At 55.1% G+C, this 16,299-nt stretch overlaps 7 protein-coding genes across 7 annotated transcripts; 2 read left to right on the top strand and 5 right to left on the bottom strand.

The window, feature by feature from the left end:
* Window positions 1-196: 196 nt before the first annotated feature.
* On the bottom strand, window positions 197-1,439 carry B0H18DRAFT_1121857 (uncharacterized protein; the record flags this gene model as incomplete). Its single annotated transcript, XM_048034416.1, has 4 exons — window positions 197-436; window positions 499-719; window positions 778-1,087; window positions 1,137-1,439. 4 exons carry the CDS (start codon window positions 1,437-1,439, stop codon window positions 197-199), a joined length of 1,074 nt encoding a protein of 357 aa, XP_047890304.1.
* Window positions 1,440-2,612: 1,173 nt separating this feature from the next.
* Window positions 2,613-4,199, bottom strand: B0H18DRAFT_589125 (uncharacterized protein). Its single transcript, XM_048038683.1, has 5 exons — window positions 3,782-4,199; window positions 3,681-3,725; window positions 3,420-3,630; window positions 3,156-3,367; window positions 2,613-3,102 (listed from the first exon to the last, which is right to left on the bottom strand). Exons 1-5 carry the CDS (start codon window positions 4,079-4,081, stop codon window positions 2,698-2,700), a joined length of 1,173 nt encoding a protein of 390 aa, XP_047890303.1. The 5' UTR covers window positions 4,082-4,199; the 3' UTR covers window positions 2,613-2,697.
* Window positions 4,200-5,167: 968 nt separating this feature from the next.
* On the top strand, window positions 5,168-7,043 carry B0H18DRAFT_957002 (uncharacterized protein; the record flags this gene model as incomplete). The annotated part of the gene is made up of 9 exons (XM_048042533.1): window positions 5,168-5,236; window positions 5,634-5,640; window positions 5,974-6,056; window positions 6,102-6,241; window positions 6,358-6,443; window positions 6,476-6,547; window positions 6,616-6,725; window positions 6,862-6,945; window positions 6,993-7,043. The coding sequence occupies 9 exons, from the start codon at window positions 5,168-5,170 to the stop codon at window positions 7,041-7,043; spliced, it is 702 nt and encodes a 233-aa protein (XP_047890302.1).
* A 463-nt stretch (window positions 7,044-7,506) lies between these two features.
* Window positions 7,507-7,977, top strand: B0H18DRAFT_1121855 (uncharacterized protein; the record flags this gene model as incomplete). Its single annotated transcript, XM_048034415.1, has 2 exons — window positions 7,507-7,595; window positions 7,653-7,977. The coding sequence occupies 2 exons, from the start codon at window positions 7,507-7,509 to the stop codon at window positions 7,975-7,977; spliced, it is 414 nt and encodes a 137-aa protein (XP_047890301.1).
* Window positions 7,978-8,118: 141 nt separating this feature from the next.
* Window positions 8,119-13,218, bottom strand: B0H18DRAFT_1023600 (uncharacterized protein). The gene is made up of 18 exons (XM_048029649.1): window positions 12,801-13,218; window positions 12,419-12,452; window positions 12,216-12,316; window positions 11,587-11,653; window positions 11,073-11,502; window positions 10,902-11,013; window positions 10,830-10,848; window positions 10,701-10,779; window positions 10,435-10,645; window positions 10,220-10,384; window positions 10,120-10,171; window positions 9,970-10,071; window positions 9,786-9,913; window positions 9,572-9,668; window positions 9,425-9,506; window positions 9,305-9,348; window positions 8,690-9,225; window positions 8,119-8,633 (listed from the first exon to the last, which is right to left on the bottom strand). Exons 1-18 carry the CDS (start codon window positions 13,211-13,213, stop codon window positions 8,528-8,530), a joined length of 2,778 nt encoding a protein of 925 aa, XP_047890300.1. The 5' UTR covers window positions 13,214-13,218; the 3' UTR covers window positions 8,119-8,527.
* A 52-nt stretch (window positions 13,219-13,270) lies between these two features.
* Window positions 13,271-14,212, bottom strand: B0H18DRAFT_1213313 (uncharacterized protein). The gene is made up of 3 exons (XM_048036514.1): window positions 13,924-14,212; window positions 13,807-13,870; window positions 13,271-13,667 (listed from the first exon to the last, which is right to left on the bottom strand). The coding sequence occupies exons 1-3, from the start codon at window positions 13,954-13,956 to the stop codon at window positions 13,291-13,293; spliced, it is 474 nt and encodes a 157-aa protein (XP_047890299.1). The 5' UTR covers window positions 13,957-14,212; the 3' UTR covers window positions 13,271-13,290.
* A 177-nt stretch (window positions 14,213-14,389) lies between these two features.
* On the bottom strand, window positions 14,390-15,361 carry B0H18DRAFT_588955 (uncharacterized protein). The gene is made up of 5 exons (XM_048038682.1): window positions 15,034-15,361; window positions 14,954-14,983; window positions 14,807-14,862; window positions 14,650-14,749; window positions 14,390-14,594 (listed from the first exon to the last, which is right to left on the bottom strand). Exons 1-4 carry the CDS (start codon window positions 15,276-15,278, stop codon window positions 14,697-14,699), a joined length of 384 nt encoding a protein of 127 aa, XP_047890298.1. The 5' UTR covers window positions 15,279-15,361; the 3' UTR covers window positions 14,390-14,594; window positions 14,650-14,696.
* Between the last annotated feature and the right edge of the window lie 938 nt (window positions 15,362-16,299).

Here is a 16,299-nt window from a genome sequence, read left to right as displayed (position 1 = left end):
AGGCCAGCAAATTCTGGAATCGTACTGCTGCGGTGGCGTCGGACGTGCCACACAGTACGCAGACTCCGGGGTGGCCACACCTGTCACCGGAATCGGAAATCATGTCTATTATAGGTGCCATATACTACTGCAACAGTCCGAAGAGATCATCAGGTACCAAACGTTAAGCACGTAAGTAACAGTCATTGAGTCAATTCTACACCTGCGTCGCGACGTAATCGTGAACGTTAACTTGGTTCGAGTCAGTCCCAGAATCTTTCGCGCTCTTCGTGTCGGCATTCGACGGAGCGCCTTCTACATGAGGCAATTCCGAGCGCATACCGTAGGTCGTGTCCCGCAAAGGATACTGCACTGTCGAATGCACTTGCTCCACCGCGACCCCACGGCAGATGCGGGTGATGATGAGGTCGTATTGGATTCCGGCGATTTGGAGGGTCTGCCATGATCCAATTCAGCATGGCACAGAATGTCAATACCTGACAGATGGGCACGGCTTACGAGGTCGGACATGGGATAGACCGCGTTGCTCCCGACGAAGTTCACGACGAGCAGGATTATACCGGCGAGGGTGTACACCACCGCGGACTCCACCAGGATCTGGCTGAGCTGCGACCACCGCATGTGGCCACTGCTCGGGATGTGATCGTGCTTCCCTGCCTTCGCAGCAAGCATCCTGGCAGATGCGTTTTGCAGTTGACCGACGCGATACAGGATGATTGCTATGGTAAATAATGCTGGTGAGTAGCGCATATCGAAAGGATCCGTATGGCGCCTTACCTGTCGTGATGATGTTCAAAGAAACGCCGAGCGCGATGAACGCGTTCAAGAATGCCTCGATCTTCGCCGCACCCGCGAGGTTAGTCAGGCGTTGAATGTAGAGGTGTAATAGATCTCGGCGGCTGCAGATGCCAGGCCGGCTGCCCAGATGAGGGAGGGGAAGACGATGACCAGCCAATTGCGGTTGTAGATCACAAAGCACCGGTGGATCTGGAGGTGCACGGGTCGGCATTGTGGCAAGGCAATGCGCGTTGAAGACACGTACCAGTGCCATGTCCGCTGTCAGGATAGCCAGAAAGTTCCATACACTCTGTGAGTTCCGTTAGCATTCGGCGTAGCCGATGTAAACAGACCGACACCCACCCGTAGGACAGTAACGTAGTCCGAATCTCGTCGAAGATCTCACTCGAGCCACCAGGACCGGTATAGTAGATGAACGCGGTGAGGTTCCGGTACACGGCGAACGAGATGTCCAACGTCCCCCAGACGAACAGCGCGATTGCCCAGGTGAGCAGTATTATGTTGACCCGCCGCGGTCCACCTTTCGCCGTCTCGAACAGGGCCCACACACACTGTGTGAATGTGACGATCTGTATGCCCCAGGTGACGCTCTCCATGAAGAAGGCCACGAGCTCGGCCTCGCTGATAGGGAAGGAGGACATTGTGGGGGACCGCTGCGAGGTACCGGTGACGGCGCGCTGGAGGGTCGGTCGTGCTACGAGTCAAGGTATATATGGTCTTGCCTCACCCGTTGAATGAATAGGGCCAATGAGCGAAGAAGGGGCATGAGGCACGCCGGTCAGCGTCAAACCGTACTTCCACCGGGAGGAAACTGTCAGTGTCCGGCGCAACGGGCTTCAGGCTTCTGTCTGGGTATTACCGTCCTGCCTGGCGACTGAATGCCCATAGAATCGCTGCTCGAATGCGGTCGACAAGCAACTGACACCAGGACCTGATACATAATGACAGAGGAAGCCGGTGGTGGGCCACCGTCAACATGAGGGTTCCTTCGAGGACATGCCAAAGCTGACAAACATCCGGACCTGATAGAAGTCAAGGCACAAATTAATGGCCCATCTGCAGGTCGTGGCTTCTCGATAAGTACAGTCCGGCTCGGGGATCTCTGAGGGCACGCCGAAGTAGCTCCCACCGGATGTCTGCTGTGCGACACCAGACGTCTCTTGCCGTCGACCTCTGGTGCGTTCGCAGGAACACGAACGACTTGGACCGACGACCCAGTAGATCAGACAAGTATTGAATATTGAGTGCATAGACACATCGTTGTCAACTTGTCGGGCACGGCAGTGCAGTGCAAAGTTCCGAGTCCGCCGACGTCTGGCAAGTGCCACAATTCGCAACTTGAACATGGCCTGAGGAGTCATGAACACAATTAGTGTGAGCAGCGACGACGATCAGCGATGGGGGACAGCCTCGTACAGCAACTTGGACAGGTAAAGACCGCGTTTCAAATTGATGTATTGAGCATGGCGAACTGCCTGTGCATAGCCACGGCTTCCGTTGGGAGTTGCAATGCCCAGCGAATGGTGAGGTCGTTGAGGCGATGCTGTCGTGTATAGACCAGACAAGAAAAGACTACGCACACGGCAGCACGCCAGACACTGACAAGAGACAGCGAGGATATGTAAATGGTGCCAGTGGACTATAGTGAGTCTAGTGAGAAGGCCAACGTGCTGAGCGTACTGTAGATCGTTCTCGGCATCGTCCGGCCTCGGAGGCCAGGTGCCAGTGGCTTAGTAGGCTGTAGCTACGTAGCTGTACTTGAGCTCGCAGACCAGTACTGTAATCGCGAAAGGCACCATCGAGCCGAACTGCTGGTCGTCGCACGAGTGTGAATATGTGGTCTATCAGCCACAGTAGTACTACAACTTGAAGACAATAGTACATCAAACAGGTCCAACATCACGTCTCTCTCTCAGTACGTAGTAGCAGAATACAGTAACACACTAGCAATAACAGTGTCCAATACACCCGACTACCCAACAAAAGAACGTAAATCTCAGTCCCACGCAGCACAGAACTACTAAACGTAGTCATTGTCAATGTCCGTAACCCTGACGGTCTGCACGAAGTCGTGCTGCCCGCCCTTTTTGCTCTCGATGTCGGAGAACGAGCGGAGGCCGGTCGACATGCTCGTATCGTGTGTGACGGTGATCTGCATCCCGGGGGTTGCGCGGAGCGGTCGAGCGCACGGAGGTTGAACTGCATCGTCTGCATGCTTGTCTGCGCCTCGACGTGCTCCGCGGCGATGCCCCGGTTCACCCGGATGAGGATCAGGTCGAACTGGATACCAGCGATCTGTAAGTTCTGCAGAGACGAGCATCAGTGGCAAGCGCGTAGGTGGGTTGAAGACGACGTACAATGTCGGAAGTGGGGTATACAGCGTTGCTACCGGCGAAGTTCACGATGAGAAGGACGATTCCAGACAACGTGTATACGATCGCGGACTCGACGAGGATCCGAGTCAGCTCGGGCCACTGCAGCCGGCTGCTCACGGTTGTCCCCCCTGAGTTCTTCGAGAAGTAGCGAGCGGAAGCGCGGTGAATGAGGTTGATGCGGTAGAGAATCAGTGCTGGCAAACAGGATGAGTTCGACATCGTCATTCGACTGCAACAAGGACTCACAAGTCGTGACGATATTCAGACTGACCCCGCACACGATGAAGGCGTTGAGGAAAGGCTCAATCTTCGTCGCCCCAGCCAAGTTGGTTGACTTGTCCAACGTTGAGGTGTAATATGTCTCCGCGCAGGCGCACGCGAAGCCTCCGAGCCAGATGAGTATTGAAGGAATGACGTAGATCCATCTCCGGCCGTAGATGATCCAGCAGCGGTGGATCTACTACTAGTGAGCATCTTGAAGACAGGTATGCCGATTAGACGGCCTACCAGAGCGGAGTCCGCAACGAGAACGGCCAGGAAGTTCCATACGCTCTATCGAATGGTTTAGCTATACAGTAATCTGTCAAGGTCACGAAGACTGAGCTCACCCGCAGGACAGTCACGTAGTCAGATATTTGGTTGAACACGATATCCGGACCACCTTGCCCCTTGTAAGACACGAAGGCTTGGATGTTGCGGTGGAGAGCGAACGCGACATCCAATGTCCCGAAGCTGAACAGCATAATCGCGTAGACGAGGAGCGGGATGTTGAGTGGGCGCTTGGACATCCGCGACGTGCTCACGAGCGTGTAGATACAGATGGCGGTGGTCACGAACTGCATGCCCCAGGCTGCGCTCTCCATGAAGAGAGCGACGAGCTGCGCTTCATCGATGCCGAAGTTCGACATGGGGGCGGGTCGACGTGCGCAATGGTGCTCGGGCTCTGAACGTGGACGGAGGCGTATCCAGCGTGCTGAGCGCGAGGAGCGTTATTTGAGATGTTATATCTGGCCTGCTGCGAAGACAACGGGCGGCACGTCAAGAGCGAACGACATGATAGGTACGAATCTTTTGAAGTAACTGAAGTGCCTTTTCTCCTGGAAACCATCCGTGGCTCGACACTTCGAGAATCGGAACAAGCAGAACTAATAAGAGCATATTGACATGGGAGAGGAAGCAGTGATATCGCCAGTGTGGTTGGCGCCTGCTGCTGGTTCGACTGGCGCGGGTCTGCTGGTATCATGAGAAGACACTTTGAGCGCTGTCGAGAGGCGCATGTCCAAACTCACGCTCAGCAGCGAATTGGAGAGCCTCGGAACGGTGTCCGACATATGTATGATGGAAGAAACGACGGTAGTATGGTGTTGCAGCAGAGATTTCACTAGCTGCGCCACAAAGTGAGATCATCGACGTTCGAGGACGAGCCTCCGACACGGAGGTAGCCTAATACGCAACCTGGTACAGGTAAGTCTGTCTTTCCATTCCTGACAGGACATTGCTGCCTCTCGGGGTAAGTTGACAGACCAAACCGGATAGTCCCTGAATATGAGTCAAGGACAGGCCCGGCCCTCTGAATGGCGAGGTGAAGGTAGCACTTACTGAGCTCGTCAGGCACTAAGGCTGTGCTCCAATTGAGGATGTCGGCCTTCAGTATGACAGATAGGACTGCTCACCGGTAGATCAGCAGTGATCCTGAGAAGGATACCTGTACGCCATCCTTCGCATCGGACTAGTTGTATGCGCCTCGACGTTGACTGTATAGCTCTAGATGCCGATTCATAGCCAGGCTTGTACAGCATACCAGAGGTCCTCAGTAGTCCGCTTCGTTCGTCGTTGTGTGTAGCATAGTATATTATGTTCAGCGACGTGGAGAACCCGTCCAGTGGGAATTGCACGTCGAGTGTCGACGTCCAAGTTGCCGCCTGGCAGTGGCGCTCAACCGTGACAGTGACACCTCCAGCCACCATGGATCTCAGATTCGGCGTTGAGCGTTGATGGACGGTGTTACCAAATTTGGAACCCTTCTCCTCCTCCTCCTCCTCCTCCTCCTCCTCTCAGCCCGTGTGAGATTACAGTGTAGGCAGGCGTTGCGAAAGTTTTGCATAGTCAACGCATGCTCATATTATCTTGGCTATGTGGGATGTGCAGATCAGGTACCAGGAACAATCCTATACAGATACCTACTAGGCTGCCAGTGCGTCCAGTGCGTGCCCTTGCTTATCCGGCCGCTATAGCATCTCGACAAGCCTTGTAACGACATCCGCCATGGGGAAATCGCATGTCCCTTGATCTTGCAGCTACTCGCCTCAGCCCGCGGAACATGATTCCCCAAGTTCACCCCGGAGAACCTTCGTGGCGAGACGCTGGAACCCCGTGGACATCCCGTTCGCACGCCCATTGCCACAAAGTTCAGTCCATCTTTGCTGATACGCCCGTAACCGGCTAAAATGACCGTTACAGACTCCCGGTGCGTTAGCTCCCGCATGTGGTGGCACCCTCAGGCTGCCGGGACCTCGTCGCAGACAAGAAACACCGACAGTGGTTTCCAAGGAGTGGATCATATCGGTCACTGACAAGCAGGCTCTTGATATGACTGGAATACCGCGCGTCGCGAGCTATTGACCACGAGCGAGCTACAGATGACAGAAAGGTTATGGGTCAGATACTACGATGACCTCGTGGGTATAGTTGTCGACCTGAAATTCGTTCACAGCTCTTGTTCGCGCAGCGGGACGGGAAGACGAGCGGCAAGTCAGGATTTCACGCGTAACATTTGAGAATGTACCATGCCAAATGGCAGGCGGAGGCAGTGCAATCCCGTATGTCAAGACCAATGTTCTTCAGACACACCTAATGAGCCGCGTGTGCTCATTACGTGCGAAGGTTCGTTCACAGCATTGCGAGTCGAATCTATAAATCTAATCTTAGGTCGGGCTGTCGACCTTTGTATTAGATTACTCACCGCAGGAGCAGCCCGGCTGGGAAATTGCGGACATCGCCTTGCACAGTAGCGTGTTGAAGTTGGGACCGGCCATGTCGGGCAGGATCTCAGTGACCATGAACGCAGAGTAAGCTGAAGCTGAAGGCGCAAATACTTATCTCCGGTCAGGAGGCCTCACTCTACACACTCGGACCGATCTCCAGCAGACTGTGCGCGCTCAAGATCTTCTCGAAAGTAGACTAGGCCAGGAGTCATGGCGGAACTTGGTAGGGACCCGCGCGTCGTCAGGAAGAAGTGGAACTACAAGAAGCGCGCGCTCGCAGACGAATGTACTTCGCGATCATGCAGCATGACAGGATAGTCATTCAGCACCCTCCTATACTGTGGGCGCTACAGATAACGGAAAACGCGCTGTTCGACGATGGGCATCTCGGTGAGTACTGTTTCGCTACAAGATGGCAGAGTGCTCACTATCCGCAGCGGTTGACAAATGATTAACAGGCAAGCATGGCGTCGGTCAGTACATGTCTCACGTGCCGCGATACTACGGTACAGATTCCTTTTCAGAGAACATTATCTGCGGTGAAATGTCCGGGCGCAAGGGCTATGAGGTAAACCGGACCTGGTATCGCTGGAAGATGCAGCTTCTGGATTGCCGCTGGACTGTATCCCCGCACATGAGCTGAGATGCACAAGGACATTGTTATATGTCTTGCAGCTGCTTCGGAATGCTATAGCTCGCTGCAGCGTCGTACTGCAGCCTCAGGCGGCACTGAGCGGGGCATTGTCACTGCTCGCTGCGGCAGGAATTGTATGACCGACTGTGTCATGGTATGTCGCTGCCCAATCTGATGAACAATGACGCATGCTGCTAACAGGGTTCAGTCGTCCTCCAGTGGTGGAGGCTGCAATGGTCTGCATTGCCATGAATGGCACTTCCGACTATATATACATTGACGCCACTGTTCAGAAGACAAACTTAGGTTAGCTTCGATCATGATATTTGGCGACGTGGACGTGCGTATGGACATCCCTTCACAAATATTGACGATACCGTCAAACGTATCCACGTTGAGACAAACACGCTGACAAAGAGTACTGTACGGGTCGGTTGTGTGATTTCTCCATGTACAGCTTTGAGCGCTGCTGTTGGGCTTAAATTAAAGTGCATGTTGGGCGACGTTTCCCCAGCTCACCGCACTCATTGCTTCTCTTTCTGAGCTCACTTCCGAGTTTATAAGCACTGGTTGGTAAGTGCATTCCCGGGCCCGACCCGCTCTCGATTGAACCGGAGTTGACTCTTCTCGCTGGCAGCCTTTCTTCCTTCTTGTCTGTTCTCGATAACCTCAACAACCAATAGCTGTCCAAACTCACTTTCGCATAAGTGCAATCATGCGCGTCTCCATTCTCCTCTATCCCGCCCTTCTTGTCGCCTCCGCAGCGACAATCTCCGCTCGACCAATCCTTTCTGGTCCTGTCCAGTAAGCATCTGCATCTGATATCGGTGTCATGCCTTTGACCGATATGACATACACCAGGCAGTCGCCATCGCCATCGCTGGAAGAAGCTCGTGACATCAGCACGCATCTGTCTCACATCCCCAATAGTGGTACCCACGACCGGCACAGTGGACCATACGTTCACGCCTATGCGATGCATCATAGTGCTGACAGGGATATCGCACCTGGCGCATGGGCCAAGTCGTTTTCGATGCAACACGAGGAGCAGATTATGCTACAAATACTCAAGCCGCTCCAGGCTGCAAAGAGGCATACCGCTCAGATCGTTGTTGATTGTCTCGCACCGACCATGGACCGCGCAGACTGTCGCCTCGGTGGTTCCGATTCTGTTACAGGTTCATAAGGCCGAATGCCGAAAGGGTCTTAGCTGAGCCATTGCAAAAGGATGAGACATTGAGTTCCGCTAGTACGTCGTCGTCGGAGCGCGAGGTGTCACGGCCACTCCCAGGTGTTCAATTATGAGGGTCCTGTACTACCAAAGTCCCTAACGTAATGAAGGGGGCGGTACATACGCTGGAAACTGCCCGTTTACCCTCACATGCTGATAACGCCGTAGGAGCATACCATGAGAAGAAACATTTGCGACATTGAATACACGAGAAGCTTTACTTTACAGCCGACGATGACGATAGTATGGAATAGTAGCTACAATGTACGATGCTAGACGAGTCACAAATCTTGAATTGACGAACGCTGCACGCAGAGACGCGCGACGCTCGCCAATTCATCTACAAGAAAGACAAGAAGATCTTACGAACCATAGAGAAATGTGGATGATATGTGCGTGACGTTATTTCGTGTGATTGATGCATGAATCTGGGCAAAGTGACCGGAGGGCAGAAACCTTCTCTCCGAAACGACTCGGACATGACTCGGGCACTGTTCGTGAAGACCTACCCGAAGAGACCGACCTCCGTCTGGAGCGCCCCGAAATTCTGCCCGAATCCGCCTACGTTCCCATTCAGACCATAAGAGTCGTTGTTCTCGGACCAGGTGTACCTGCAACTCCCCCACATCAGCTTCTTGACTTCACCACCTCGGACTACTTCACTCACCCAGGCATCATCATATCCCGCCAATACGACGGATTCTGCAGAGCCGCTAGAGCACCCAGAGTTTCGATGCCCTGTCCTGCCACACCCGCGAAGTCGAACACCTCCATCGGGCCCGTCCCCACAGCGTACGCAGTGTCCTCCTGGTATACGGGCTCTCCTTGCCCTGCGCCAAGAATGAGATGCCCCTCTCCAGCGTAGCCCATGCCACCACCGGAGAACACAGTCTCGCCGGGGCTTCCCGCCGCACTCCCACTGGTCGAGAAGGTGTGGGTGCTCCCAGATGAGCTGGGTTGACCCTGCGGCGAGACTTGTGCATTAGGCGGCTGCTGCTGCGTTTGGATGCGACCGGCTGTTGCAACATCCCTCCGGTGCTTGGTGAGCAGTCCCGCGAGGAAGCGCGCATGCAGCTTGGGCGTGTGGCGCTCGTCGATGGAGATTTCAGGGCTGTTCAGGGTCTGGATAAGCCGGCCAATCAAATCGAAGATCTCTGACTCTTGAGCGGATGTGACGAGCGACTTGAACTCGGGACGCATCAACTATATTCACAGATCGGCGAAGGAACGGAGCCGGCCACTTGTAAGTCATGCGGCGTGGCTATGGGTCTGTAGAACGTACCTTGAGAAGGAAGGCGGATGCAAATGACGCGAAAATAAAATGACCTGTACGGGTTTGGTTAGCGCTGTGAGAGGCGTTGACCGGCATCGGGGATTCGAGCCATATGAACGGATAGCATACCATCCGGCGAGAAGCGCATGTACCCGCTCGGGCATAGTGTATCGATCATACACAAGATCACAGATTTCGCGGCCTGGAAACACTGTTGACGCGAATGAAAATGAACACTCGACGATTCTTCACGCTCAGCAGTAAAAGGACGCGAACATTATCTAGGAACATCTGGTCCTCAGGCCGAATGCCGCGCTTGAACGCTTGTTGGAAGCCAAATGAGTACATGACCAGTCGCGAGTAGCTCGTGAGGCTATGCAGGTCATTAGTCACAGTCGGCTGAATCTCACGCAATCTATCAACATACAACGGGAGCAACGACGCTCGGAAGGCACAGGCGGGATCTGACCATGAGATCAGGGCTATGAACAATACGGAAGCATACCGCAACCACTTACCTTGCAGGTCAGTGTCTTCTTTGAATCGCCGAGTCCATTCTTCGAAGTAACGAGTGAGACTTTCGTCATGCCGAACGGACACTTCGCGGAGGTCGAGGCTCTGCGGCAGAGGTCAGCTTCTGCATCACTAACCACTCCGTTACCGGCGACATATACCGTATTCAGTCCAGTGGGCGTAGTCGGATCCGAGTATATTTCCTCGTGGAAGCGAGTCATTATCCGGAGAAGCTGCGTATAAGATGACTGGCCGCAGTCCCACTACTTGTACATCAGTACCACGTACCCCACACATCCACCGGCACTTACTGGGTGATTCAGCGGTGATTTCTTGTACCAGTTCTCGGAGGTCCGGATGATACTGCGTTGATCAGCACGAAGCCCATCTTGCGTCAAGCACAACACTTACTAGTCCTCTCTAATCGTCGACGGCTTTCCAAACTGTGTGGCCATTGAGCGATCGAGGTTGTGGCATATCAACCAAAGTCGCTCTTGGTTGAGTATCTCACGCCTGTGTTGGTCGTTCCTTGGCTTCACAGTCGACAGTTGATGAAGGTTCAAGTCTGTCGCAATTCTAAGTGACAAATGAGTATGGCTCATGTATAGAATAACGCTGCTGCTCACCGAATTGCCAGGCCAATGTATAGCCAGCTTCGGTCCTCTTCCCACCTTCGTGCGGGGACGGCATAGGTACTGAGGAGGATGTACGCCTGCGCAAGCTCGACCGACTTCCAACCGTTCAGCAGGCCGTCCGCCGCCGCACGCCGAGCGAAGTGCATCGCAATGGGATAGATTTCGGACTTATCCTTGTAATAGCGGGAGGAAATGGCGCAAACTGGGGATAAGTGCATAAATGGCAAGTGGTATACCAAAAATAGAAATGTGCATACCAACGGTAAACAGGAAGGGGCAGCGGGCGAAGGTGGATTGGACGGTGTGGATTTCCCGATCAAGCAACGTAACATGGACCTACGCGGTGTTAAGGCTTCGCTATACAATGGTCAGTAGCCAATACTTACATTCAAACGGGTGTAGAAACTGCAGATAAGTCAGAGTCAGTACACGAAAGGCCAATGGGCGCTGCTACGTACATGTCAAACAGCTTGTCGACGTCGTCTGGTGTGACCAGACCATGGACCAGGATTTCGGGCGGGCTGTGGTTCTCAATCAACGACGCGCGGATGGAGAGATCAAATGCAGGTCCTGTGGGAATAACCATCAGCTCGCCGGGCATATTAGTTTAGCTTCACGCAGTAGCCCACCTGGCAAAAAGTATGACTTGCTGGCGACGCCCACGTCCTCGTTCTCGCTGTCGTCAGCACCCGTTCGCTTCTTCCCTTTCTTCGCCCTCGGGTTATCCAACGAGAGGTGAGCGAGCAAGCCGAGGGGGACTGTCGCATCTGGCAAGGACTGAAGCTTGGCCTCCGCATCCAAATCATCGTCGCCCTCCTTCGCACTGCCACGCTCGGTGTCTCCTTCTTCGTCAGACTCATCGTCGTGATCGCCCGCAGCAGCGCGCTGGCGAGACTCGATCTTGAACGCCTCCACGCCGCCTGACCTGCCTGCAGCCTGCACACTCTCCTCGAGGCGGTCTAACCACGCCATGACATTGCGGTTTTGCTGATCGGAAGGTGACGTTGCCAGGCGGTAGGACGCGATGGAGAGCGGGGTCGCGGCATAGGGGTTGTGCAGCTACACAACGACCGGGATGCGCGGGGCAACAGCGCCCGGTCAGCAAATGTTCGGATGTCTAGTACGACAGGCGGCAGTACTTACCTCACGGAGCAGCTTCTCGATGATGATGTCCTTCTGGCGAATCTGCGCGAGCAGGTACTCGCGTTTGCTGGGTGAAGAAGGGGTCGATGAGCTGCTGTCGCAAGGGGGGTCACAAGCAGACAGAGAAGACGGAGGCTCCATTGCGTTAGCGATGGCCTAATACTCGGATGCTATCAGGATGATAACAGCTCCAGGAGTCCACCGCCAAGCGCGAAGTATCTCGGCAGCCAAAGCCCTCCGATACTTAACCTCTCAAAACCGCGCCTGATACAATCATTGCTGTACGCAAAAACGATCCCCGAGACTGAGGCACATCCGGACGTTGGCCGCCTCCTCAGTGCACCCATTCATCCACCGTCATAGTCATCCAGCCATACGGGCGAGACAAACGCCGAACAGACCCAAAGCAGAATAGGTGAAAACGAGCCAAAGGCAGACGCGACTGAACACATTAGCACAGCGCTGGAATGATTCGCGCCTTTCCCGGTGCCCAACGGGACACGGAATGTTCGGCGTTACAGTTGTGCGATGGCTGTCCATGCATCGCGTTGACTAATCGCGCGAACCCGGCAAGCATGCCAGCGAGCTTGGGGTAGGGGGAGATAACATGACTGAAGTCAAGTACTCACTTGGGTGCATTCCGGGGCTTGCGACCCTCGACAATGCAGGGGATCCCACCGGACTTGCACCGCCGACACATGTTCTCGCCCTTGGGGAAGTCACATTTCATCTAGAAATGTCCAGTGCATGCCGCACGTCGTAAAAAAAAACAGTGGATGAAGAGGAGCAACCCGAGTTAGTGAAGTGCGAGGGACACGGCAAAGGGACGTACCTTGAGCTTCTTGCAATGTTTGCATGCTCCGGGACTAGTTCGCAGCAGCGCATCGCAGCGAAGGCGGCAGCGGACGCCAGGGTGGCCAGACGTGGGGAATTGCGGCGCCGGGGATTGTTTGAGGCGGACGCACGGCGACGTGGGATGTATGAGCACGCGTTCATATGATGAGGCAGCAACGGGAGCGAGCAGAGTCAGCGACATTCAGGAATGGAGATAGAGACACCTACAGTCGCGTCGGGCCACCGTGCCCTGATGGCGGCATGCTCATATTGATGGCGAAGCTGCCCATCTCGTCGTCCTCGCTGTCGCTGTCGCTGTCCCGCGGCGCACGCGCACGCTTCTTGCCCTTGTCCGTCGCCGCCTGCTCTGGCCGGCTGACTGTTTCTGGCCAGCAACTGTCTGCTTCTGGCCAGCTGTCTGCTTCGCCGCGCCGCCCTGCTTGCGCCCCGAGCCCGCCGGCTGCGTCGCAGTGTGCTCGCTCTGGCTCTGGTCCGCCCACGAGACCGGCGAGGACGAGAAGCTGCTCGTCGGCGTGCTGCCCGGGCCGGTGTACGCCGACGGCACAGGTGCGGGCGCGACGAGCTGGTCGGGATGGCGGTACTCTGCGAATTGGAAGCGCTGCTGCGGGATCGCGTCTGCGGCTGGCACGGACTCCGTAGACGATCGCGTCCGCGCGCCCGGGCGCGCCTGCGCCTGTGGCTGCGGCTGGTAGCCGTACTCGTCCTGCGTAGGGAAGCTGAACTGCTGCTGCTGCTGCTGTTGCTGCTGGGAGAACGCTGCGCCCTCGGACATGTTCGGTAGAGCGGCGTTTGAGTAGCCACCCCGCGACGACCGCGGGAGGCTGCGTTGCGGGCGATCGGAAGTCGTGTTCATGGGTGTTTGTTGCGGATACATTTGGTTAAATGGGTCGTGGGTCTCTGCTGGCACGTATGGCTGCTGATACGGATACTGGCCGTGGCCTTGGTCATCGTGACCGACACGTCCTGCATCGGCTGCTGCTGGTGGCCGTAGTTGAGCTGAGGCGCCTGCGCGTAGCCAGTGGCAGCCGCGTTCGCGTACTGCCCGCCTTGCGCGAAGTTCTGTGCCCATGCGTTGTAGTCGGACATGCCACGCTGGTCGTGCTCTTGCGCTGCTTGCGCGGGATCGTAGAACATGGGCGGTGCGCCGAACATCTGGGACTCGGGTGTCGGATGAGACGAGGACGACGTACTGCTTGCAGCCGCCCACTGCGCGATATTCTGGTTGTCTGGTGGTATCGTAGGCAATGGAGGGTGCGATACCAGTCGACGACGTGGTCGTGGCGAGGTCGAGTGGGATGGTAGCGGACGCAGACGAGGCGGGAGCGATGAGTTCACCGGGCGGAGGCAAAGTCAAAAGGCACACACCTGGGCTGGTCTGCGTCCGGGGTTTTTCACCTCCGATAGACAGATTACCTTCCTGAGACTGGTTCTGATGCGATGCGGGTGTCAGTTGAGATCAAACCTGCGGGGAAACGCACGAACGAGGAGAGGTGGTCGGTGGTGGCCCTGCGACATCGAGGGTGCTGCTCCGCACCGCACAAGCTCGAGCGAAATCAAGAATGGGTCGTCTGCGGTCGATGCTGATCGTTAACGTCGTCTTCGCTCAAGAACTGCGATGCGAATATCCAATTTCGCCGGAGAGTATGACAGGAGATGGCAAGAGAGCGAAAGTTGGCTGTACAGCCGCCGGATACTTCTACTCGCCCCAAGTTCGTCGATTTCCCTGGCAGTGTCCAGACAAACACAGAAGATGTGAGAAGCTAATGCTGTTCATGGCTGACAATTGTCTTAGAAGGTCGACTTCCTCGTCAACTGTCTCTGATCTTTCCTCCATATGGTCGCCAGCGCTGGCGCCTGTCTGCTTAGCCGCCTATCAACTCTACTCCGAGCGATCTTTCTCTTGGCCGCAGCTGCACCCACAACACACGCTCAGCGAGATGGAGTGTGAGTTCTAATAGACGGTAATGCATTGACACCAATATATAGCGGGATGAATATCAGAATACGTGACAGGCGACATGGTTAAACAATCCACGGGCGACGATCTCGCTCGCGGGAACGCTGCGGACATCCGGACGCAATCCTAATCGCCATGTCGGGGCCGCTGCTGGATCACTGGGATGCACGCTCCTTGAGATAATCTCGTAGCTCGCCTATGTTTTGAGTGACATTCGGGCTTCAAACAAATACTCGACACTCTCGACTTACGGATAGCATGTCAGGGACCAACGAAACTGCAAGCGGTTCAATGTGATTCACAGCGCGGCAAGTGGTCGCATCCGGCGAGATTTCTGTAACATGGTTACACCTGGTATTCACTCGTATCCTTGAGCACAGCCGCAACGGACACAACATCGAAACTTACCCGCACAGCAACATTGATTCTGACTTGGATTAATGGCACGTGGTGTCATATCGGGCCTCCAGAGATAGTAAAGTCAGCAGTCCGCGGACAACGCACGATGTCACTGTGCAACTACCACACTACTGTCCCAAGTTAGATCTCACTCACAGCTTGAAGGTAGCCCCACACGCCGGCACGCTAACGCAGGTGTATTAGCAGCATGACCACGAATAGACGATAAGGCTTACAATGTAGTCGCCGGATCATACACAGGCCATCCTAACACTGCATGACATAAAGATGTCGACTCTTCAAATGGTCCACACTCCACGGAATCCACAGCACACGGCATGCGTACAAGATCGCAAGTCTCCGACGGGGCCCGGGCCCGGGAAGAGGGTTCTGAGTTGGTTCTGAGGCCGTCGACGAAGCACCAATGAGGCTCTACTGGCGTGTCGTAATATATGGTCCGCGGGGAACTCTGTGGGGGCATCAGATCTTCCCAATTTATCACCTACTGCATTCATTCCGAGCGGTCGGTGCGGCCGTCCGAGAAGGTCGCGCGAAGCCCCAGCGCTACGTTGAAACCGGCCGTACGCCTGCACCACAGAACTAGCAAGCCACCAAAGGCTTACCTTGTCCCACTCCGTTATCCGAAACTAGCCGAGTGGCACAGCGAGATACGGTGGTATCATCGACCATTCATCAAGCAGGGCGGTCCGCGGTGGTCGCGCTTGACAAGGTTCGCTGAACGTCCGATCCCAAACGCGCACGGCACGTAGCGTAACGGCCACCAGGAGGCACGGCGTTCGAGCCTCTTGAGGATGTCGCCAGCCAGATGATCGAATAACGCCTACGTCGATGCGTTCCGTTCCACAACCTACCAAGAACACTTCATCCACTAGTAGCTTCCGCGGATAATAGCTATACAGAGGCCAGCGCCAGAAAACCGGCTGGCGTCGATCCAAGCTCGCAGCACCCATGCGACGGCCCAGAAGTAACGGACAGTTGGTTAGTTTGTGGCGGGTTGAGGTATGTCTGTCTGCGTATATACCGAAGAGCGGCCGCCTCCAGACGTCCAAGCCTGTGCCGGCTGTTGTGGTGAGATCATTTAAAAGAGCGGGAACGATAGTCTTCCGGTTTCCAAAAGGCTTCCTGCTGGATCGAAGGAATGCATGCCGGCTCCTTCAACATGTCTCTTGCACAAGACAGAAGTGAAGCTTGTCGTGGTCAGTCTTCGGAACCGAGAGACAATCGCGATGAGGTGCTTGAGACGTAAAGATGTGATCCTGCTCACACCTTGACACTGAGACAGAAAAAAATCGGGCCGTTCCGCACCTTTTCTGCTCAAAATGCTGCTTGTCAGACATGCTAAGGATTGCGAACGGAAGCAATGCTGCTGCCAATAGCGCTCTGAGGTAGGATGCTGGTAAGTAGGTGAATGTCTTCGCAACGGCGCAAATGCATGCAAAATCGGAAAATGTCTCTCGGCAATTACCGGGCGCTTATTGCCA

Source organism: Fomitopsis serialis (assembly GCF_022376445.1).
Source record: "Fomitopsis serialis strain Sig1Antser10 chromosome Unknown B0H18scaffold_67, whole genome shotgun sequence".
Lineage (NCBI taxonomy): Eukaryota > Fungi > Basidiomycota > Agaricomycetes > Polyporales > Fomitopsidaceae > Fomitopsis > Fomitopsis serialis.
This window is presented reverse-complemented; position numbering and strand designations above follow the sequence as displayed.

Bases quoted from the DNA above. Each gene is read 5' to 3' on its own strand.
- B0H18DRAFT_589125 (XM_048038683.1), bottom strand. From the start codon at position 4,081: ATGTCGAACTTCGGCATCGATGAAGCGCAGCTCGTCGCTCTCTTCATG. The intron at 3,631-3,680 runs GTAGGCCGTCTA...CACTAGTAGTAG, and splicing joins TCGTTGCGGACTCCGCTCTG to ATCCACCGCTGCTGGATCAT. The intron at 3,103-3,155 runs GTACGTCGTCTT...TCGTCTCTGCAG, and splicing joins TATACCCCACTTCCGACATT to AACTTACAGATCGCTGGTAT.
- B0H18DRAFT_1023600 (XM_048029649.1), bottom strand. From the start codon at position 13,213: ATGTCCGAGGGCGCAGCGTTCTCCCAGCAGCAACAGCAGCAGCAGCAG. The intron at 12,453-12,800 runs GTCAGCCGGCCA...GCTGCGAACTAG, and splicing joins ACAGTTGCTGGCCAGAAACA to TCCCGGAGCATGCAAACATT. The intron at 9,349-9,424 runs GTATGCTATCCG...AAACCCGTACAG, and splicing joins CATGCGCTTCTCGCCGGATG to GTCATTTTATTTTCGCGTCA.
- B0H18DRAFT_1213313 (XM_048036514.1), bottom strand. From the start codon at position 13,956: ATGTCGCAGGGCCACCACCGACCACCTCTCCTC. The intron at 13,871-13,923 runs GTTCGTGCGTTT...GCATCGCATCAG, and splicing joins ACCACCGACCACCTCTCCTC to AACCAGTCTCAGGAAGGTAA. The intron at 13,668-13,806 runs GTGTGTGCCTTT...CGATACCACCAG, and splicing joins CCGGACGCAGACCAGCCCAG to ACAACCAGAATATCGCGCAG.
- B0H18DRAFT_588955 (XM_048038682.1), bottom strand. From the start codon at position 15,278: ATGCCCCCACAGAGTTCCCCGCGGACCATATATTACGACACGCCAGTA. The intron at 14,984-15,033 runs GTAAGCCTTATC...CACCTGCGTTAG, and splicing joins TATGATCCGGCGACTACATT to CGTGCCGGCGTGTGGGGCTA. The intron at 14,750-14,806 runs GTAAGTTTCGAT...AGTGAATACCAG, and splicing joins GAATCAATGTTGCTGTGCGG to GTGTAACCATGTTACAGAAA.